This window comes from Bombina bombina, chromosome 5, assembly GCF_027579735.1.
Source record: "Bombina bombina isolate aBomBom1 chromosome 5, aBomBom1.pri, whole genome shotgun sequence".
In the NCBI taxonomy this organism is placed as follows: domain Eukaryota; kingdom Metazoa; phylum Chordata; class Amphibia; order Anura; family Bombinatoridae; genus Bombina; species Bombina bombina.
The window spans coordinates 838,003,323-838,023,366 of NC_069503.1; the positions used below are offsets into that span (position 1 = coordinate 838,003,323).

Below are 20,044 nucleotides of genomic sequence, written 5' to 3' on the forward strand. Positions count from 1 at the left end.
CTGGGAGCTGGTATTCCAGCAGCAAATCAAAAAGCTTTAAAGGGATTGTCTATTTAAAAATTAAAGTTTCATGCTAGAGCATTAAATTTTAAGCAACTTTCTAATTTATTCCTATTATATTTTTTCTTAGTTCTCTTAGTATCTTTATTTGAAAAAGCAAGAATGTAAGCATAGGAGCTGGCCCATTTTTGGTTCAGCATCTGGATAGCGCTTGCTGATTGGTGACTACAGATAGACACTGCTAGTTCATGTGTGTCATATAAGTAACATGCTCACTCCCATGCAGTCAGCTCTGATTGGCTAAAATGCATGTCTGTCAAAAGAACTGAGATAAGTCTGCAGAGGCTTAGAAACCAGGTAATAACTGAGCTAAGAAGTGTATTACTATAACAGTGTTGGTTATGCAAACCTAGGCAATGGGTGATAAAGGGATTATCTATCTTTTGAAACAATAAAAATTCTGGGAGTAGACTGTCCCTTTAACTGTAATGTTAGAGAACAACCCCCCCCCCAAAAAAAAAAACCAACAACACACAGTATAAGACAGGACAGCAATATCAAATTGCAAAATGGATAAACTGTTTTTCAACAAAAATGACAAGCCAAAAACCTGTTGTATATGAAATTCAAACATTCATCATTTTCAAATAAACGTTCCATAAATAGACTTTATTTCTGTTCAAATGATCACACAGTCATTTGCATATTAACAGACATGTTTATTTTTACATATCCATCAGTGCAGATTTAAATACTACTTAGAACATGCAAATCGTCTTCAGACAAATCAGTTTTCCAGTGCTTTTTTTATTTTTATTACACTGCAAAGCCATTATAAATTATTTAGGAGGTATTTGGTAAAAAAATAAAATAAAAAAGATAAAAACCATTATTGCCTATACCTGTAATTCTGATCCCGATTAGCAGAATCATATAAAATTCCTATATTACCAAAATTTCATAAAAATGTTTTCCTTGTTTGCTTTAATGCTTGCAATTCTTTGCTCTGCAGAGTTTTTCATTATAAAAAAAACAAAAAAAAAACATAGCAGGTAGTTTCAAACAGTGACTATATATTAATCACATGATATGCGTTGCAACAATTTGTAGAGAGAAAGCACAGAAAGAACAAACAATGTATAACCAACATCTATAAAATCTGTTTTAGATCCACTTAGGATAATGTAATGTGTATTTACTAAATATTTCACATAGTTTAGCTTTTCTATGGCTTTCTCTAAACAAATAGTCTTTTATTGAATTACATGCATCAACCTATAATAATGTAATGCATTTCAGTTTGATAAAAACTGAGAAGAGGGAGCATTGACAAAAGAAAACTCGTTTTTGACCCCTTTGTTTAAAATCATGGCAGTAAAACAAAAAATAAAAACCTCAAATTAAGGCACTAACAAAACAAAGCAATACCAAATAAAAGTGTTCTAACAATAATTTACAATTTTCACACAGTGCATACAAATCGAATATGTTTGTTATAATTAAAAACAGTAAGGCAATACATTACAAAATTAACGAAATGATGTACCCAAAAAACACACAAAACTTGTTTCTCTACTGTTAGTTTCTAATGCCTCGATGTAGTAAACACAATTTGATATGGCTTGGCAAAAATGCATAGTTAAAAAGAATGTCTTGACCTTTCACCTTGATGAACAACTGTATAGTATTGTGTACAACTTAATACAGGGTTTCTTTTTCTGCTAATGCTTCCGCCGTAAGGCTGCCAAGAGATGTAACAAAAAAGGCACTAGATATCAAGTGGTCACTCGGTACTTCCTGAAGACTGCAAATTGAGTTTACAAGAAGCTGAAGGACTGTAAATGAATACGTTCTCATTTTGAGATATATATCCTGTTTTGTGTGCTAGGCTCTTGATAAAAAAATAGCAGCCTATTTAATGGCTAATAGCTCCTTTCTCATATCTAGGAACACATGCCCTCCCTCCATGACCAGCAGGCTTTCATGGAGATCAAAAATTGCTGCACCTTTATAATGATTTTAATAATATAAATATATATGAACATATATAAAGCTAAGCCTAGGTTTATTTGCATTACATAGTAATATTTCATCTAATCTACCTTTAGGCAAACCCGCAATAATAACCCTCACAGCATGCTTTCAGTGTCAAAGCAAGGCAAATGGTACAGCAATCTTAACCCTTAGAGCCTAGAATACTGGTGCTGAAGGAATTGCAGACTTTTATCACTGCTCTGTGACATGGAAGAAGCCAAACTTCATGTTATGCAAACACCAGGCAATGATGGTTAGCTGTAATCAAGAAAAAAACAAAACATTACTTAATTTTACAGTAGATCAATTCCTTACTTTTTAAAATAATAAAAGAATTACTGAGGTAATATAACTTCTCACCACATATGTATATACTGTATAACATGCAACATCTACAAATGATGGATGGAAAGACGCACATTTAGAGAAAAGCCAACAAGAATAGTGAGAATGGATATGTACAAAACAGAAGGAAAGAAAATCAGAAATTGACATAAAATATAAAAGTAAAAAAAACAATCAAAAAATCAAATTTTGTCTGCCCGCTCCTATATAGCAGGCTTCTGCAAACAAGCTTAACCCATATTGATGTATATATACATCGTTCAGTACTTTTATTATAGCACTGCACAATGTATTTATACATCTGAGCTGGAGGAAGCTCCAGCAGTCTCGGCTGTTAAATTCCTGAGCTTCAGGCATCTGCCCGAGTAGGGCCCTACACTGCGGAAAATAAAGGTAGATGGAGGGAAGGGGCACTTCACTACAGAAAAAGGGTGTGGGGTGAGGGGGGATGGGGGGACCACTATACTACAGAAAGTATGAATAAAAAACATAAATTATGCTTACCTGATTATTTAATTTCCATCTGTGGGAGGAGAGTCCACTGTTTCATTCATTACTTGTGGGAATTAAGAACCTGGCCACCAGGCGAAGGCAAAGACACCCCAGCCAAAGGCTTAAATACCTCCCCCACTACCCTCATCCCCCAGTCATTCTGCCAAGGGAACAAGGAACAGTAGGAGAAATAACAGGGTATAAATGGTGCCAGAAGAATAAAATTAAATTTAGGTCCGCCCACTGGAGAAACGGGCGGGGCAGTGGACTCTCCTCCCACAGATGCAAATGAAATTATTAGGTAAGCATAATTTATGTTTTCCATCTTAATGGGAGGAGAGTCCACTGCTTCATTCATTACTTGTGGGAACAAATACACAAGCTCTAAAGGACACTGAATAAAAAAAAAAACGGTAGGGCAAAAGGAGGCGGACCCCAAACTCCCAAAAGCTGCTTCCACCGAAGCAAAAACATAAAATTTATAAAATTTTGCAAAAGTATGTAAGGAAGACCAAGTGTCCGCCTTACAAATCTGCTCCATAGAAGCCTCATTCTTAAAGGCCCAAGAAGAGGCCACAGCTCTAGTCAAGTGAGCCGTAATCCTCTGAGGAGGCTTGTGTCCTGCTGTCTCATATGTCAGACGGATCATACTCCTCAACCAAAAAGATAGAGGAGTGGCAGAGGCCCTATGCCCCTACACTTCCCTAAATACACAACAAATTAAGACGAGGTCTGTCGGAAATACTTCGTGGCGTGAAGATAAAACTTCAAAGCCCGAACCATGTCCAGATTATGAAGTAACCTCTCCTTCGAAGAAGAAGGGTTTGGACACAAAGAAGTAACCACTATTTCCTCATTGATGTTACGACTCAACACCACCTTGGGAAGGAATCCCAATCCAGTGCGAAGAACAGCCTTATCTGCATGAAAAACTAAGTAGGGCGGCTCACATTGCAAGGCCACCAACTCAGAAACTCTGCGTGCCGATGCAATACCCAGTAATAACAGGACTTTCCAAGAAAGAACCTTAATGTCAAGATTATGCATAGGCTCAAATGGAGTCCTCTGCAAAACCTTAAGAACCAAGTTTAAGCTCCAAGGAAGAGCTAGATTCCTGAAGACAGGCCTAATCCTAACCAGAGCCTGAACAAAGGACTGAAAGTCAGGAAGCTCTGCAAGCAGTACAGATAAAGCCGAGATCTGTCCCCTTAGGGAACTAGCGGCAAGACCCTTTTCCAGACCGTCCTGGAGAAAAGCCAAAATCCTGGATACCCTGACCTTATACCAGGTATGTCCTCGTTCCTCACACCAGGACAAGTAGGTCCTCCACACCTTGTGGTAGATGTGTCGAGTGACCGGTTTCCTGGCCTGAACAAGTGTGTCAATCACTTTTTCCAAAAATCCTCTCTTGGCTAAGATTAGCCGTTAAATCTCCACGCAGTCAGCCTCAGAGAATTGAGATTTTGGTGTAGAAAAGGACCTTGAACCAGCAGATCCCTGTGACAAGGCAACCTCCACGGTGGAGATGAAGATATCCCCACCAGATCCGCAAACCACATCCTCCTTGGCCACAACAGAGCAATCAGAATAGCCGAAGCTTGCTCCTTCTACATGAGGTAGAAGAGGCAACAGTGGAAATATGTAAATTAGGTTGAAGTTCCATGGTACCGCCAAGGCATCTATCAGTTCCGCCTGGGGATCCCTTAATCGTGACCCGTATAGTTTGCAATTGGATCTGGACGCCATGAGGTCTATCTCCGGCATCCCCCAACTGCTGCAGATCTCCGCGAACATCTCGGGATGGAGAGAACATTCCCCTGGATGAAACGTTTGTCTGCTCAGAAAATCCGCTTCCCAGTTGTCCACACCCAGAATGTAGACCGCTGAGAGCGAACAATTGTGAGTCTCTGCCCATTCCAGAATCCGAGATACTTCCCTCATGGCTAGTGAGCTTCTCATCCCCCCCTGGTGGTTTATGTAATCCACTGAGGTAATGTTGTCCGATTGGAATCTGATGAATCGGGACAACCCCAGAAGGGGCCAAGCCCTCAGAGTGTTAAATATTGCTAGAAGTTCCAAAATATTTATAGGTAGACTCGACTCCTCTCGAGTCCATCTGCCCTGTGCCCTTCTGGCACCCCAAACAGCTCCCCATCTCCTAGGATGGTCTCAAAAAGGATGTCCCCTGAGACAACTGCCCCGGTCGGGTCCACCAAGATAGGGACTCCCTCACCGGTCTGTCCAGAGATATCTGTTGAGACAGATCTGAATTATCGCCGTTCCATTGTCTAAATATGCACAGCTGAAGAGGTCTGAGATGGAACTTGGCAAATGGAATGACATCTATGCTGGATACCATGAGCCCGATCACCTCCAAACACCTGGCCACAGATGTCCTGGAGGATGTCTGAAGAGCTAGACAGTTGGACACAAGCTTGCAACGTCTCTGATCTGTCAAGAATATCTTCATGGCTGAAGAATCTATTATCGTACCCAGGAATTCCACCCTGTTGCTGGGGACCAACAAACTCTTTCCTTCATTTATCTTCCACCTGTGGGACCGAAGGAGAAGAGCTCTCGAGTGATTCTCCGCAAGACAGTAGGACGGAGCCTGGACCAGGATATCATCCAGATAAGGTGCCACTACAATCCCTCTGGTTCTCGCTACAGCGAGAAGAGCTTCCAGAACCTTTGTAAAGACTCTTGGGGCAGTCGCCAGACCAAAGGGCAGGGCCACAAACTGGAAGTGCTGGTCTAGGAAAGCGAATCTTAGAAACCTGAAGTGATCCTTGTGAATTGGAACATGAAGGCAAGTGTCCTTCAGGTCTATAGTCGTCATGAATTGCCCCTCTTGAACCAGGGGCAAAATTGATCTGATCGTCTCCATTTTGAACGATGGAACTGACAAAAACTTGTTTAGGGCCTTTAGGTCTAGAATTGGACGAAACGTGCCCTCCTTCTTTGGGACCACGAAAATGTTTGAATACCACCCCAGACCTTTTTCTTCCGGAGGGACTGGGACGATTACCCCGAGAGAGGAGAGATCCCTCACACACCCCAGGAAGGCGTCTCTCTTTTCTGGTCTTGAAGATATGTTTGACAGGAGGAATCTGCCTCTGGGCGGATAGGACTTAAAACCTATCCTGTAACCCTGGGCTACGACCTCCAGAACCAAAGGGTTTATAATGTCTCTTCTCCAGGCCTCCGCAAAAAGAGATAGTCTGCTCCTTACCTGATCCAGGTACGGATCGGGGGACGCCCCTTCATGCCGACTTTGACTCGGCTGGCTTCTTGTTCTGCTTGGACTTGTTCTAAGAATTAGCAGGCTTCCAAGATCCCTTGGATTGCTCAGACTTTGCTGCAGGATGCTGGTGCTGAGACTTGTCCACACGAAAGGGACAAAAAGTAGACCCCTTAGGTTTAGCCTTCTTATCCTGAGGCAAAAAGGCATCCTTGCTACCCGTGACCGTAGATATAATGTAATCCAGGCCTGGGCCAAACAAAACTTTCCCCTTGAATGGGAGGGAAAGCAAGCGAGACTTGGAAGTCATGTCAGCAGACCACAACTTTAGCCACAGAGCCATGCGGGCTAAAACCGAAAACCCTGATGTCTTAGCATTCAGGCGAATAATCTGCATGTTAGCATCACAAATGAACGAATGCACTACCCTTAAAGGGACACTAAACTCAAAGTTCAAGTAGAGAACACAATTTTAAACAACATTCCAATTTACTTCTATTATCTAATTTGCATAATTCTTTAGATATCCTTTGTTGAAGAAATAGCAATGCACATGGGTGAGCCAATCACGCGAGGCATCTATGTGCAGCAACCAATCAACAGTTACTTAGCCTATCTAGATATGCTTTTCACCAAAGTATATCAAGAGATTAAAGCAAATGAGATAATAATCAAAGAACAACTAGATCAATAAAGATACTAGTAAGAGGCGCCTGGTGACAATTAAAACAGAAAAAAGCACAAGCAAATAGCACCGGACAAGATAGCAATGATTGTAGACTATGTAAAATGTATCAAATATCATATAATAAAAGTGAGAGTACTTATAATTAAATAGATATACAGACTTAATAGTCCAGTAAGTAACAGTCACTGTTATGATGGTTCAACTCCCAGATCTCACAAATGCAAATCCAGAGTGGTAGGCCGCTCCTCCAGGGTGTCGTGCCAAAACACAGGATAAGATGATCTATGGAAAATAAAATGGAGGGCGCCACATAGTGAGAAACGCGTTGCTTTGTTTTAATTATCACAATAAATTTTAAATATTTTCAACTCTTCATATGCTGCCTTACCACTTTTTGTGATTTTTACAATTTGAATTTATCCTGGACTATTGGCACCATCTGAGGGTGATTTGCACCCCCCTGGCCTACCTATATTATTCTGGCCTGCACAGATCCACTATCCATTTGGTTTCTCTGGACTCTCCCTGGTGAGACGAGGATTCCGTTGACTACATTTCTATTGGGTCTGCCGGACGACTAGTGGTTCCGGATTGCTTGTACTGCACATCAGTGCTCTACACTCCGTGAGTAAGATTCCTCTTTTTATATGTGCTTTTTCTAAGGTTTTATTGAATTGCACTATGTGGCGCCCTCCATTTTATTTTCTATAAATTAGATAATAGAAGTAAATTAGAAAGTTGTTTAAAATTGCATGCTCTTTCTAAATCACGAAAGAAAACAAAATTGTGTTTCATGTCCCTTTAAGGCCTTGATTCGTTCTAGAATCTCGAGGGGAGTCTCCACCTCGACCATTGCTGATAGAGCGTCACACCAGTAGGTAGCCGCACAAGCCACCGCAGCGACCTCCGCCGCCAGTTGGAAAACAAACCCCCATGAGTTGGAACATCTTCCTCAACATGGACTCCATCTTTCTATCCATGGGTTCCTTGAAAGAGGAGCTATCCTCTAGAGGAATAGTCGTTCTCTTAGCGAGCACGGAGATAGCACCATCCACCTTAGGGACGGTTCCCCACAGTTCAAGCTGTGCGTCCGGCACGGGGAAATTTTTTTTAAAGGAAGAAGAGGGGGAAATGGATGAACCAAGTTTTTCCCATTCATTCTTAATAATGTTAGCCATCTTTACTGGAACCAGGAAGACCTGGGGCACTACCCTGACCTCGTAAACCCTATCCAGTTTAGGGATCGAAGGTTCCTCCGGTAGCTTTGTTTCCGGAACCTCCAACTTGGCAAGCACCTCTTTCAGCAGAAAGCGCAAATGCTCCATCTTAAATTTAAAATCTGGTTCCTCCGCGGACAGAGGCCTAGAAGTTGCCGATTCCGACCCAGAAGCGACATTCTCTGATAATTCAGAGTTGTTCTCCTCAGCGGATAATCTATCTGAGACATCCACAGCGGAGTCGAGGACCCCTGAGATGGGTAGCAGTGCCGTACATTCTGCTTGCGCTTTGTAGGGCAAGGCATAGCATTAATAGCCGCAGAAATCGCCGTCTGTAACTGATCGGCATAGTCTGGAGGCCAAAGGGCCCCTCCCTCAGGAGGATTAATAGTGCCCTGGGGAACTGCTTGTGTAAACGAAGATGATTGTAGGGAACGCACCTTGCGGGCGGAGACAGCTCAGTCGTACTAAATACTTTATTCTTTTTGGATATAGCAATATTGTCAAAACATGTGGAACAGAGTTGCGTAGGCAGCTCGGCTAGAACCTCCTCACAATATACACAGTTAATAGGTTTAGATAAAGAGGGAGTATCCTCTAACATATCAGAGTCCTCCATAGCTTGCACATTTATTACGGACTTGATCTAAATAAATTGCACCTTTATATCCCAATGGCAGGGGTACTCACCACCTCCTATGACCCGGACTACAAGAAACAGCTTTCGTCTCCTCCAAACGCAGGTCAAGAAAGAGGAAGTTACAGAGGCCACACCCGGTCACATGGAGTGCCATGCAGGACCGCCCCTGCAATCGAGAGAGAGACGCGCCAAAAAAGTCTGCCTTAATCTCTCACTATGCACTGACTGTTCCACACTAACAGAGCCTCATCTCACACAAATGCAGCAAAAACACAAACAATATTATGAATAATGAAAACCCCCCTGTTCAATAACCCCCTTCCGAGGGTATTACCCTAGATTCTATAAAGATAAAGGAGCCACACTGTGACCCTGTCTTCTTGCGTTATCAAATATATAAAAATGAAACGATCTTACCAGAATCAACGCTGTGGAACAGGAACACAGCCCTTCAAGTGTGACAGGGTAGTAGCATTGCTCCTGACATGGACTTGAGAGAAGAAAAGCAGGCAGCAAAACTTGTCAATGCTGATTGCTAATGGAGCTGTTAAACTGAGTCGGGATGGGTTCGCAGAAAGACTCACCCTGCATCTCCGGACTCTAATATTCACCCATGCTCTCACTGAGAGGCTGACAGGACTACTTAAAAAACTCCAATCCCATTTCGAAGAGTACTACCCTTCACAAGAGACTACTCCGAATCTTCCGACACTTCTCTGCCAACCTCCTGTGACGAAAGGCAAAGAATGACTGGGGGATGAGGGGAGTGAGGGAGATATTTAAGCCTTTGGCTGGGGTGTCTTTGCCTCCTTCTGGTGGCCAGGTTCTTAATTCCCACAAGTAAGGAATGAAGCAGTGGACTCTCCTCCCATTAAGATGGAAATAAATAAATAAAACAATTATAAAAAAATAAGTGTTTTATAGATACTGGCAGACAGCTGCCAGTACCTAAGATGGCAGGCACTAGTTAGAGGGGGTAGGGTTAGAGAGCTGTTTGGAAATGATCAGGGAGATTGAAGGGTGAGGGGGGATCCTACACTGCAGAAAGTATTAATACATACAAAAAATATTTACTTTATAAAAAAAAATGCCTTAAATCTTCATATTGGCAGACTGTCTGCCAGCACCTAAGATGGTGGTGACCAATGTGGGGTGAGGTAAGGAAGGGAGCTGATAAGGCAGGGATCAGGGGGTAAGAGGTGTCAAGTGGGAGGGAAAACTCTACACTAAAGCTAGAATTAACCTTACAAGCTACCTGATTAACTTCTTCACTTCCGGGAATAATTAGTGTGGTGCGCAGCTGCAATTAGCAGCCTTCTAATTACCAAAAAGCCATATATGTCTGCTATTTCTGAACAAAGATGATCCCAGAGAAGCTTTTACAATAATTTGTGCCATGATTGCACAAGCGGTATGGAAATTATTTCAGTGAGAAACTCAAAGTTTTTTATATGATGGCATTTGGTGGGGAAATGGAGGCATAAAATATACCAAAATGGGCCTAGATCAATACCTCGGGTTGTCTACTTAAAACATAATTTATGTAAGAACTTACCTGATAAATTAATTTCTTTCATATTGGCAAGAGTCCATGAGCTAGTGACGTATGGGATATTAAATCCTACCAGGAGGGGCAAAGTTTCCCAAACCTCAAAATGCCTATAAATACACCCCTCACACCACCAACAATTCAGTTTAACGAATAGCCAAGTAGTGGGTTGATAAAGAAAGGAGTAAAAAGCATCAACAAAAGGAATTTGGAAATAATTGTGCTTTATACTAAAAATCATAACCACCATAAAAAGGGTGGGTCTCATGGACTCTTGCCAATATGAAAGAAATGAAAGAAATGAATTTATCAGGTAAGTTCTTACATAAATTATGTTTTCTTTCATGTAATTGGCAAGAGTCCATGAGCTAGTGACGTATGGGATAGTAATACCCAAGATGTGGAACTCCACAGAAGAGTCACTAGAGAGGGAGGGATAACATAATAGCCATTTTCTGCTAAAAAAAATTAATCCGCAACCCAAAATAAAAGTTTATTCTCATAATGAAAAGAAAAAAACTTAAACATAAGCAGAGAAATCAAACTGAAACAGCTGCCTGAAGAACTTTTCTACCAAAAACTGCTTCCAAAGAAGCAAATACATCAAAACGGTAGAATTTAGTAAATGTATGCAAAGAAGACCAAGTTGCTGCTTTGCAAATCTGATCAACTGAAGCTTCATTCTTAAAAGCCCACAAAGTGGAGACTGATCTAGTAGAATGAGCTGTAACTCTCTGAGGCGGGGCCTGACCCGAGTCCAAATAAGTCTGATGAATCAAAAGCTTTAACCAAGATGCCAAGGAAATAGCAGAAGCCTTCTGACCTTTCCTAGAACCAGAAAAGATAACAAATAGACTAGAAGTCTTCCTGATATCTTTAGTAGCTTCAACATAATATTATAAAGCTCTTAACACATCCAAAGAATGTAAAGATCTCTCCAAAGAATTCCTAGGATTAGGACACAAAGAAGGGACAACAATTTTTCTATTAATGTTGTTAGAATTCACAACCTTAGGTAGAAATTTAAATGAAGTCTGCAAAACTGCCTTATCCTGATGGAAAAATCAGAAAAGGAGATTCACAAGAAAGAGCAGATAATTTGGAAACTCTTCAAGCAGAAGAGATGGCCAAAAGGAACAACACTTTCTAAGAAAGTAGTTTAATGTCCAAAGAATGCATAGGCTCAAATGGAGGAGCCTGTAAAGCCTTCAAAACCAAATTAAGACTCCAAGGAGGAGAGATTGATTTAATGACAGGCTTGATACGGACCAAAGCCTGTACAAAACAGTGAATATCAGGAAGCTTAGCAATCTTTCTGTGAAATAAAACAGAAAGAGCAGAGATTTGTCCCTTCAAGGAACTTACAGACAAACCCTTATTCAAACCATCCTGAAGAAACTGTAAAATTCTAGGAATTCTAAAAGAATGCCAGGAGAATTTATGAGAACACCATGAAATATGTCTTCCAAACTCGATAATAGATCTTCCTAGAAACATATTTACGAGCCTGTAACATAGTATTAATCACTGAGTCAGAGAAACCTCTATGACTAAGCACTAGGCGTTCAATTTCCATACCTTCAAATTTAATGATTTGAGATCCTGAAGGAAAAACGGACCTTGAGAAAGAAGGTCTGGCCTTAAGTGGCCAAGGTTTGCAACTGGATATCCGAACAAGATCCGCATACCAAAACCTGTGAGGCCATGCTGGAACTACCAGCAACACAAACAACTGTTCCATGATGATTTTGGAGATCACTCTTGGAAGAAGAACTAGAGGCGGGAAAATATAAGCAGGTTAATAACACCAAGGAACTGTTAACGCATCCACCGCTTCCGCCTGAGGATCCCTGGACCTGGAAAGGTACCTGGGTAGTTTCTTGTTTAGATGGGAAGCCATCAGATCTATTTCTGGAAGACCCCACATCTGAAAAAACACATCTGGATGAAGCGACCACTCCCCTAGATGTAAAGTCTGACGGCTGAGATAATCCGCTTCTCAATTGTCTATACCTGTGAGGCTTCTACCACTTATTGCAAGTAAAAGTGAAATCCACTCGTTGCGGGAGCCTGACAAACCAATCTGTGCTTACAAGTGCCACTCAGTCTCACACCTGACCTTGAATTCTCTGGATGTAAAATCAGAATTCGGTTATGCTCATTGACTGAGGGATGACGATATAGTCATACTAAATTGGCAAGCAGTAAGCATAGATATGTACACAAAAGGAAATAAGTGAGTTTTAAGCAGCACTTTAGGTGTACTTGAGTGAGGTAGTAAAGGGATGCTGTAGAGCAGCCTGGATATGTTGCTGATAGTAATTGAGAGTCACTGATATGCAGGGAGAGAATTCCAGATGCAGGGGTTAACCTGGTTAGAAATCAATTCAAGTGATAGATAAGCACAAGATCAAATGGCAACAGTATATATATGAGTCTCTGATATACAGGGAGGATTCTCCAGATGAGCAGGGAGTAAGCTGGTTGGCAAACAATTCAAGTGACTGATAAGAACAAGTTCATGTGGCAACAGTAAATAAAAATCATTCACATGCTGTAATGTAGTATGGGAGACAGTTCAGCAAAGATAATGCCAGCTGAGAAGATTAGAGGTAGAGGCTAAGAGCAACAGTTTGTAAATGCACAGGTGATAAGTATGTTACATGTATAGCTAACTTGCAGAGAGACAGGCAATCACAAACACAGCCGAACCAGACAGAAGGAGGAATACAAGCAGACTGATGACGAGACAGTAGGGTTACAGACAAGCTGTTAGTAGCAATGCTTGATAATGTATAAGAAAAACTTGAATACTGTGATACAAAGTTACAGGATACAGCAGGTATCAGAGTTGTATCGAGTGCGTCCGTAGCTGGGGAAGCCGTGGGAGCTGGATGACGTCACCTGCTCGCGCTAGTGCGGAGGACAAGCGACAAGACCGTCAAAGCAGCTAGCTGGGGTTACAAAGAGGCCTCCAGGCCCCGCACCAGGATAAGAGAGATCGAGGGCTTGCAGGGGTCTCCGGTAGATGAGAGAGATGAGTAGAGAGAGGTGCTCCGTGTAGTGGAGTTCGTAGGCGGTATCCAATAGGCTAGTAGCGGAAGTAGCAAGCTGATTACATCCACTGCATAGACTTCAATACCTAGCACTGTATGATGATAGGAGGAGCCTTAAATAGGGTTCGGATCGTGTGCCTTAAAGGGACAGACCTCAGGAGCATGACAATACCTGGGATATGAACCACAGAAATTAGACAGGAGCTGGATTCCGCCCAAGCAAGTATCCAAGATACTTCTTTCATAGCTTGGGGACTGTGAGTCCCACCCTGATAATTGACATATGCCACAGTTGTGATATTGTCTGTCTGAAAACAAATGAATGGTTCTCTCTTCAACATAGGCCAAACCTGAAGAGCCCTTAAAATAGCACGGAGTTCTAAAATATTGATTGGTAACCTCGCCTCTTGAGATTTCCAAACCCCTTGTGCTGTCAGAGATCTCCAGACAGCTCCCCAACCTGAAATACTTGCATCTGTTGTGATCACAGTCCAGGTTGGACGAACAAAAGAGGCCCCTTGAACTATACGATGGTGATCTAACCACCAAGTCAGAGAGAGTCAAACATTGGGATTTAAGGATATTAATTATGATATCTTTGTATAATCCCTGCACCATTGGTTCAGCATACAAAGCTGGAAAGGTCTCATATGAAAACAAGCATAGAGGATCGTGTCCGATGCTGCAGTCATGAGACCTAAAACTTCCATGCACATAGCTACTGAAGGGAATGATTGAGACTGAAGTTTCCGACAAGCTGAAACCAATTTTAATCGTCTCTTGTCTGTTAGAGACAGAGTCATGGACACTGAATCTATCTGGAAACCTAAAAAAGGGACCCTTGTCTGAGGAATCAAATAACTTTTTGGTAAATTGATCCTCAAACCATGTCTTTGAAGAAACAACACTAGCTGATTCATGTGAGATTCTGCAGAATGTAAAGACTGAGCTTTGAAAAGATTCTTGGAGCTGTCGCTAGGCCAAATGGAAGAGCAACAAATTGGTAATGCTTGTCTAGAAAAGAGAATCTCAGAAACTGATAGTGGTCTGGATGAATCGGAATATGAAGATATGCATCCAGTAAGTCTATTGTGGACATATAATGCCCTTGCTGAACAAAAGGCAGAATAGTCCTTTATAGTCACCATTTTGAAAGTTGGCACTCTTACATAACGATTCAAAATGTTCAGATCCAGAAATGGCCTGAATGAATTTTCTTTCTTTGGGACAATGAATAGATTTGAATAAAACCCCAGACCCTGTTCCTGAAACGGAACTGACTGGTATGATTACCCCTGAAAGCTCCAGGTCTGAAACACACTTCAGAAAAGCCTGAGCCTTAACTGGATTTGCTGGGATGCGTGAGAGAAAAAAAATCTTCTCACAGGAGGTCTTACTCTGAATCCTATTTGGTACCCTTGAGAAACAATACTCTGAATTCATTGATTTTGGACTGAATCTGCCCAAATTTTTTGGAAGAATCTTAATCTGCCCCCTACCAGCTGAGCTGGAATAAGGGCCGCAACTTCATGCAGACTTGGGGGCTGGCATTGGTTTCTTAAATGGTTTGGATTTACTCCAACTTGAAGGTTTCCAATTGGAACCAGATTCTTTGGGGGAAGGATTAGGTTTCTGTTCCTTATTTTGTCGAAAGGAACGAAAACGGTTAGAAGCTTTAGATTTACCCTTAGGTCTTTTAACCTGAGGTAAAAAAACTCCCTTCCCCCCAGTGACAGTTGAAATAATCGAATCCAACTGAGAACCAAATAACTTATTAACTTGGAAAGAAAGAGATAGTAATTTAGACTTAGATACCATGTCAGCATTCCAATATTTGAGCCACAAAGCTCTTCTAGCTAAGATACATTTCCTGTTGCACTAAACTCTCCAACCAAAAAGTTGAAGCAGCTGCAACATCAGCCATAGAAATGGCAGGCCTGAAAAGATATCCAGAATATAAATAAGCTTTCCTTAGATAAGATTCAAGTTTCGTATCTAAAGGGTCTTTAAAAGAAGTACTATCTTCCATAGGAATAGTAGTACGTTTAGCAAGAGTAGAAATAGCCCCATCAACTTTGGGGATCTTTTCCCAAAACTCCAATTTAACTGCTGGCAAAGGATACGATTTTTTAAACCTTGAAGAAGGAATAAAAGAAGTACCAGGCATATTCCATTCCTTAGAAATCATATCAGAAATAGCATCAGGAACTGGAAAAACCTCTGGAGTAACCACAGGAGGTTTCTAAACAGAATTTAAACATTTACTAATTTTAATATCAAGAGGACTAGTTTCCTCAATATCCAATGTAATCAACACCTCTTAACAAGGAACGAATATACTCCATTTTAAATAAATAAGTAGATTTGTCAGTGTCAATATCTGAGGAATGATCTTCTGAATCAGATAGATCCTCGTCAGAAGGAGGATAATTCAGTATGTTGTCGGTCATTTGAAATTTCATCAACTTTATGAGAAGTTTTAAAAGACCTTTTACGTTTATTAGAAGGTGGGATGGCAGACAAAGCCTTCTGAATCGCATCAGCAATAAAATCTTTTATATTCACAGGTATATCATGTACATTAGATGTTGAAGGAACAACAGGCATTGTACTATTACTGATGGACACATTCTCTGCATGTAAAAGCTTATCATGACAACTATTACATACCACAACTGGAGATATAATCTCCACAAATTTACAACGGATGCACTTAAATTTGGTAAAACTGTTATCAGGCAGCAGGGTTCCAACAGTGGTTTCTGAGACAGGATCAGATTGACACATCTTGTAAATGTAAGAGAAAAAAACAACATATAAAGCAAAATGATCAATTTCCTTATATGGCAGTTTCAGGAATGGGAAAAAATGCAAACAACAGCCCTCTGACATAGAAAAAGGCAAGAGGCATATAGGAATGGGGTTTTAAATAATGAAATGATTTGGCGCCAAGTATGACGCACAACGCAAACTGAATTTTTTTTGCCGCTAACAACATCCGGAAATGACACACTTGCGTCATGGTAGACGCAACCTTGTGCAAGGAACTCAGCGTCAACTAAGACGCCAGAAATGACAAATTTGCATCATCGGACGTACCATCGCGCCAAAAAAATTCTCGCGCCAAGAATAACGCAATAAACATTTTGCGCCCTTGCGAGCCTAATTTTGCTTGCAAAATTTAATGAAAAAGCAATCAATTGAAAAAAAGACTATACCACAGGTTAGAAAAATATTCTCCTAAATATTTAAAAAAAAAAAATTCCCCCCAAATATGAAACTGATAGTCTGCAAAAGGAAATACATAAACCTGATTCATGGCAAATATAAGTACAATACATATAATTAGAACTTTATATATTAATGCATAAAGTGCCAAACCATAGCTGAGAGTGTCTTAAGTAAATGAAAACATACTTACCAAAAGACACCCATCCACATATAGCAGATAGCTAAACCAGTACTGAAACAGTTATCAGTAGAGGTAATGGAATATGAGAGTATATTGTCGATCTGAATAAAGGAGGTAGGAGATGAATCTCTACGACCGATAACCTATTAAATAGATCTCCCGCGAGGAAAACCATTGCATTCATAAAGTAATACTCCCTTCACATCCCTCTGACATTCACTGTACTCTGAGAGGAATCGGGCTTCAAAATGCTGAGAAGCGCATATCAACGTAGAAATCTTAGCACAAACTTATTTCACCACCACCATAGGAGGCAAAGTTTGTAAAACTGAATTGTGGGTGTGGTGAGAGGTGTATTTATAGGCATTTTGAGGTTTGGGAAACTTTGCCCCTCCTGGTAGGATTGTATATCCCATACGTCACTAGCTCATGGACTCTTGCCAATTACATGAAATAAAAATAAATAAATAAAAAAAATAAAAAAATATATATATAGTTTTGACAGGTAAATAAAAAAAACAGGTTTTATTTCTATTTAAATAGAGTGATAGCAAAAATGCTAAAAATTCTACGGTATTTTGGGAAGTTCTTTTCCCGGTAGTGAAGGGGTTAAATCTCGAGGACAGCAATAAAAAAAATAAGGCAGTAGGGCTAAAGTGTGCTTCATCATCCTGAAGATGATACAACTTCATTTGGTAAACTAGTTAGAGATTAGAAAGAAAAAAAAAATAGCCCACAATAGAAATGTGTTCAATATGGTGAACTGATAACTATGATAATAATCATACAAAATCATATTTTTACATTACTTGTAGTCATCTTAAGAAGACACAATGGGATCCCTTAATTAGAGGTCTTAAAAAGTAAACATTATTAAGCCCAACATAAGTGATGGATGCAGGCACATGCAAATAATCGCCTAGATTTAGAGTTTTGTCGGTAAAGACCCGCGGTGCTAACAAGGCTTTTTTTCCCCAGTGCACCCTTAAGCCAACGCTGGTATTTAGAGTTGTCTGAATGGCTGCGTTAGCCTCAGAAAAGGGAGCGTGGAGCATAATTTAGCTCCACTTCAACCCTCAATACCAGCGTTGCACGGTAGCGGTAAGCTGGAAAAACGTGCTCGTGCACGATATCCCCATAGGAAACAATAGGGCTTAGCTGGCTGAAAAAAAAACCTAACACCTGCAAAAAAGCAGCGTTCAGCTCCTAACGCAGCCCCATTGTTTCCTATGGGGAAACACTCTCTAAGTCTACACCTAACACCCTAACATGAACCCCGAGTCTAAACACCCCTAACCTTACACTTATTAACCCCTAATCTGCCTCCCCCGCTATCGCTGACACCTACATTATATTATTAACCCCTAATTTGCCGCTCCGGACACCGCCGCTACCTATATTATAGCTATGAACCCCTAATCTGCTGTCCCTAACATCGCCGACACCTATATTAACTATAGGTATATTAACTAACCCTAACCCTAACACCCCCCTAACTTAAATATAATTTAAATAAAACGAAATTAATTTACTATAATTAAATAAATTATTCCTATTTAAAACTAAATACTTACCTGTAAAATAAACCCTAATATAGCTACAATATAACTAATAGTTACATTGTAGCTATTTTAGGATTTATATTTATTTTACAGGCAACGTTGTATTTATTTTAACTAGGTACAATAGCTATTAAATAGTTAATACTGTAACTATTTAATAGCTACCTAGTTAAAATAATTACAAAATTACCTGTAAAATAAATCCTAACCTAAGTTACAAATACACCTAACACTACACTATCAATAAATTAATTCAATTACCTACAATTAGCTAAACTAAAATACAATTAAATAAACTAATCTATAATACAAAAAACAAACACTAAATTACAGAAAATAATAAAAAATTAAAAGAAGTTTAAACTAATTACACCTAATCTAAGCCCCCTAATAAAATAAAAAAAGCCCCCCAAAATAATAAAATGCCCTACCCTATTCTAAATTACAAAGTAATCAGCTCTTTTACCAGCCCTTAAAAGGGCTTTTTGTGGGGCATTGCCCCAAAGTAATCAGCTCTTTTACCTGTAAATAAAAATACAACCCCCCCAACATTAAAACCCACCACCCACATACCCCTACTCTAACCCACCCAAACCCCCTTAAATAAACCTAACACTAACCCCCTGAAGATCTCCCTACCTTGAGTCGTCTTCACCCAGCCGAGCCGAATTCTTCATCCAAGCGGAGCAACAAGATTTCCTCCATGCGGTAGAAGTAGGGGTATGTGGGTTTTAATGTTGGGGGGGGGGTTGTATTTTTATTTACAGGTAAAAGAGCCGATTACTTTGGGGCAATGCCCCACAAAAAGCCCTTTTAAGGGCTGGTAAAAGAGCTGATTACTTTGTAATTTAGAATAGGGTAGGGAATTTTATTATTTTGGGGGGCTTTTTTATTTTATTAGGGGGCTTAGATTAGGTGTAATTAGTTTAAACTTCTTGTAATTTTTTTATTATTTTCTGTAATTTAGTGTTTGTTTTTTTGTATTATAGATTAGTTTACTTAATTGTATTTTAGTTTAGCTAATTGTAGGTAATTTATTTAATTAATTTATTGATAGTGTAGTGTTAGGTGTATTTGTAACTTAGGTTAGGATTTATTTTACAGGTAATTTTGTAATTATTTTAACTAGGTAGCTATTAAATAGTTATTAACTATTTAATAGCTATTGTACCTAGTTAAAATAAATACAAAGTTGCCTGTAAAATAAATATAAATCCTAAAATAGCTACAATGTAACTATTAATTATATTGTAGCTATATTAGGGTTTATTTTACAGGTAAGTATTTAGTTTTAAATAGGAATAATTTAATTATAGTACATTTATTTCGTTTTATTTAAATTATATTTAAGTTAGGGGGTGTTAGGGTTAGACTTAGTTTTAGGGGTTAATAACTTTATTATAGTAGGGGCGGCAGATTAAGGGTTAATAATTGTAGCTAGGTGGCGGCGATGTTAGGGAGGGCAGATTAGGGGTTAATACAATTTATTATAGTGTTTGCGAGGCGGGAGTGCGGCGGTTTAGGGGTTAATACATTTATTATAGTGGCGGCGAGGTCCGGTCGGCAGATTAGGGGTTAATAAGTGTAGGTAGGTGGCGGCGACGGTTGGGGGGGGCAGATTAGGGGTTAATATAATATAGGTGTCGGCGATGTTAGGGACAGCAGATTATGGGTTCATAGCTATAATGTAGGTTGCGGCGGTGTCCAGAGCGGCAGATTACAGGTTAAAAATTTTTTTATTATAGGGTTTGCGATGTGGGGGGGCTCGGTTTAGGGGTTCATAGGTAGTTTATGGGTGTTAGTGTACT

General features: G+C 40.0%; 1 protein-coding gene across 1 annotated transcript in view; it reads right to left on the reverse strand.

Annotated features, from left to right (window-relative positions):
• Positions 1-650: 650 nt before the first annotated feature.
• The window catches only part of ROCK1 (Rho associated coiled-coil containing protein kinase 1), a 1,092,122-nt gene continuing 1,072,728 nt past the window's right edge, over positions 651-20,044 (reverse strand). The window contains exon 33 of the mRNA XM_053714968.1: positions 651-2,292. Coding sequence (XP_053570943.1) covers positions 2,289-2,292 — 4 coding nt within the window. The 3' untranslated portion in view covers positions 651-2,288. The remainder of the gene's footprint in view (positions 2,293-20,044) is intronic.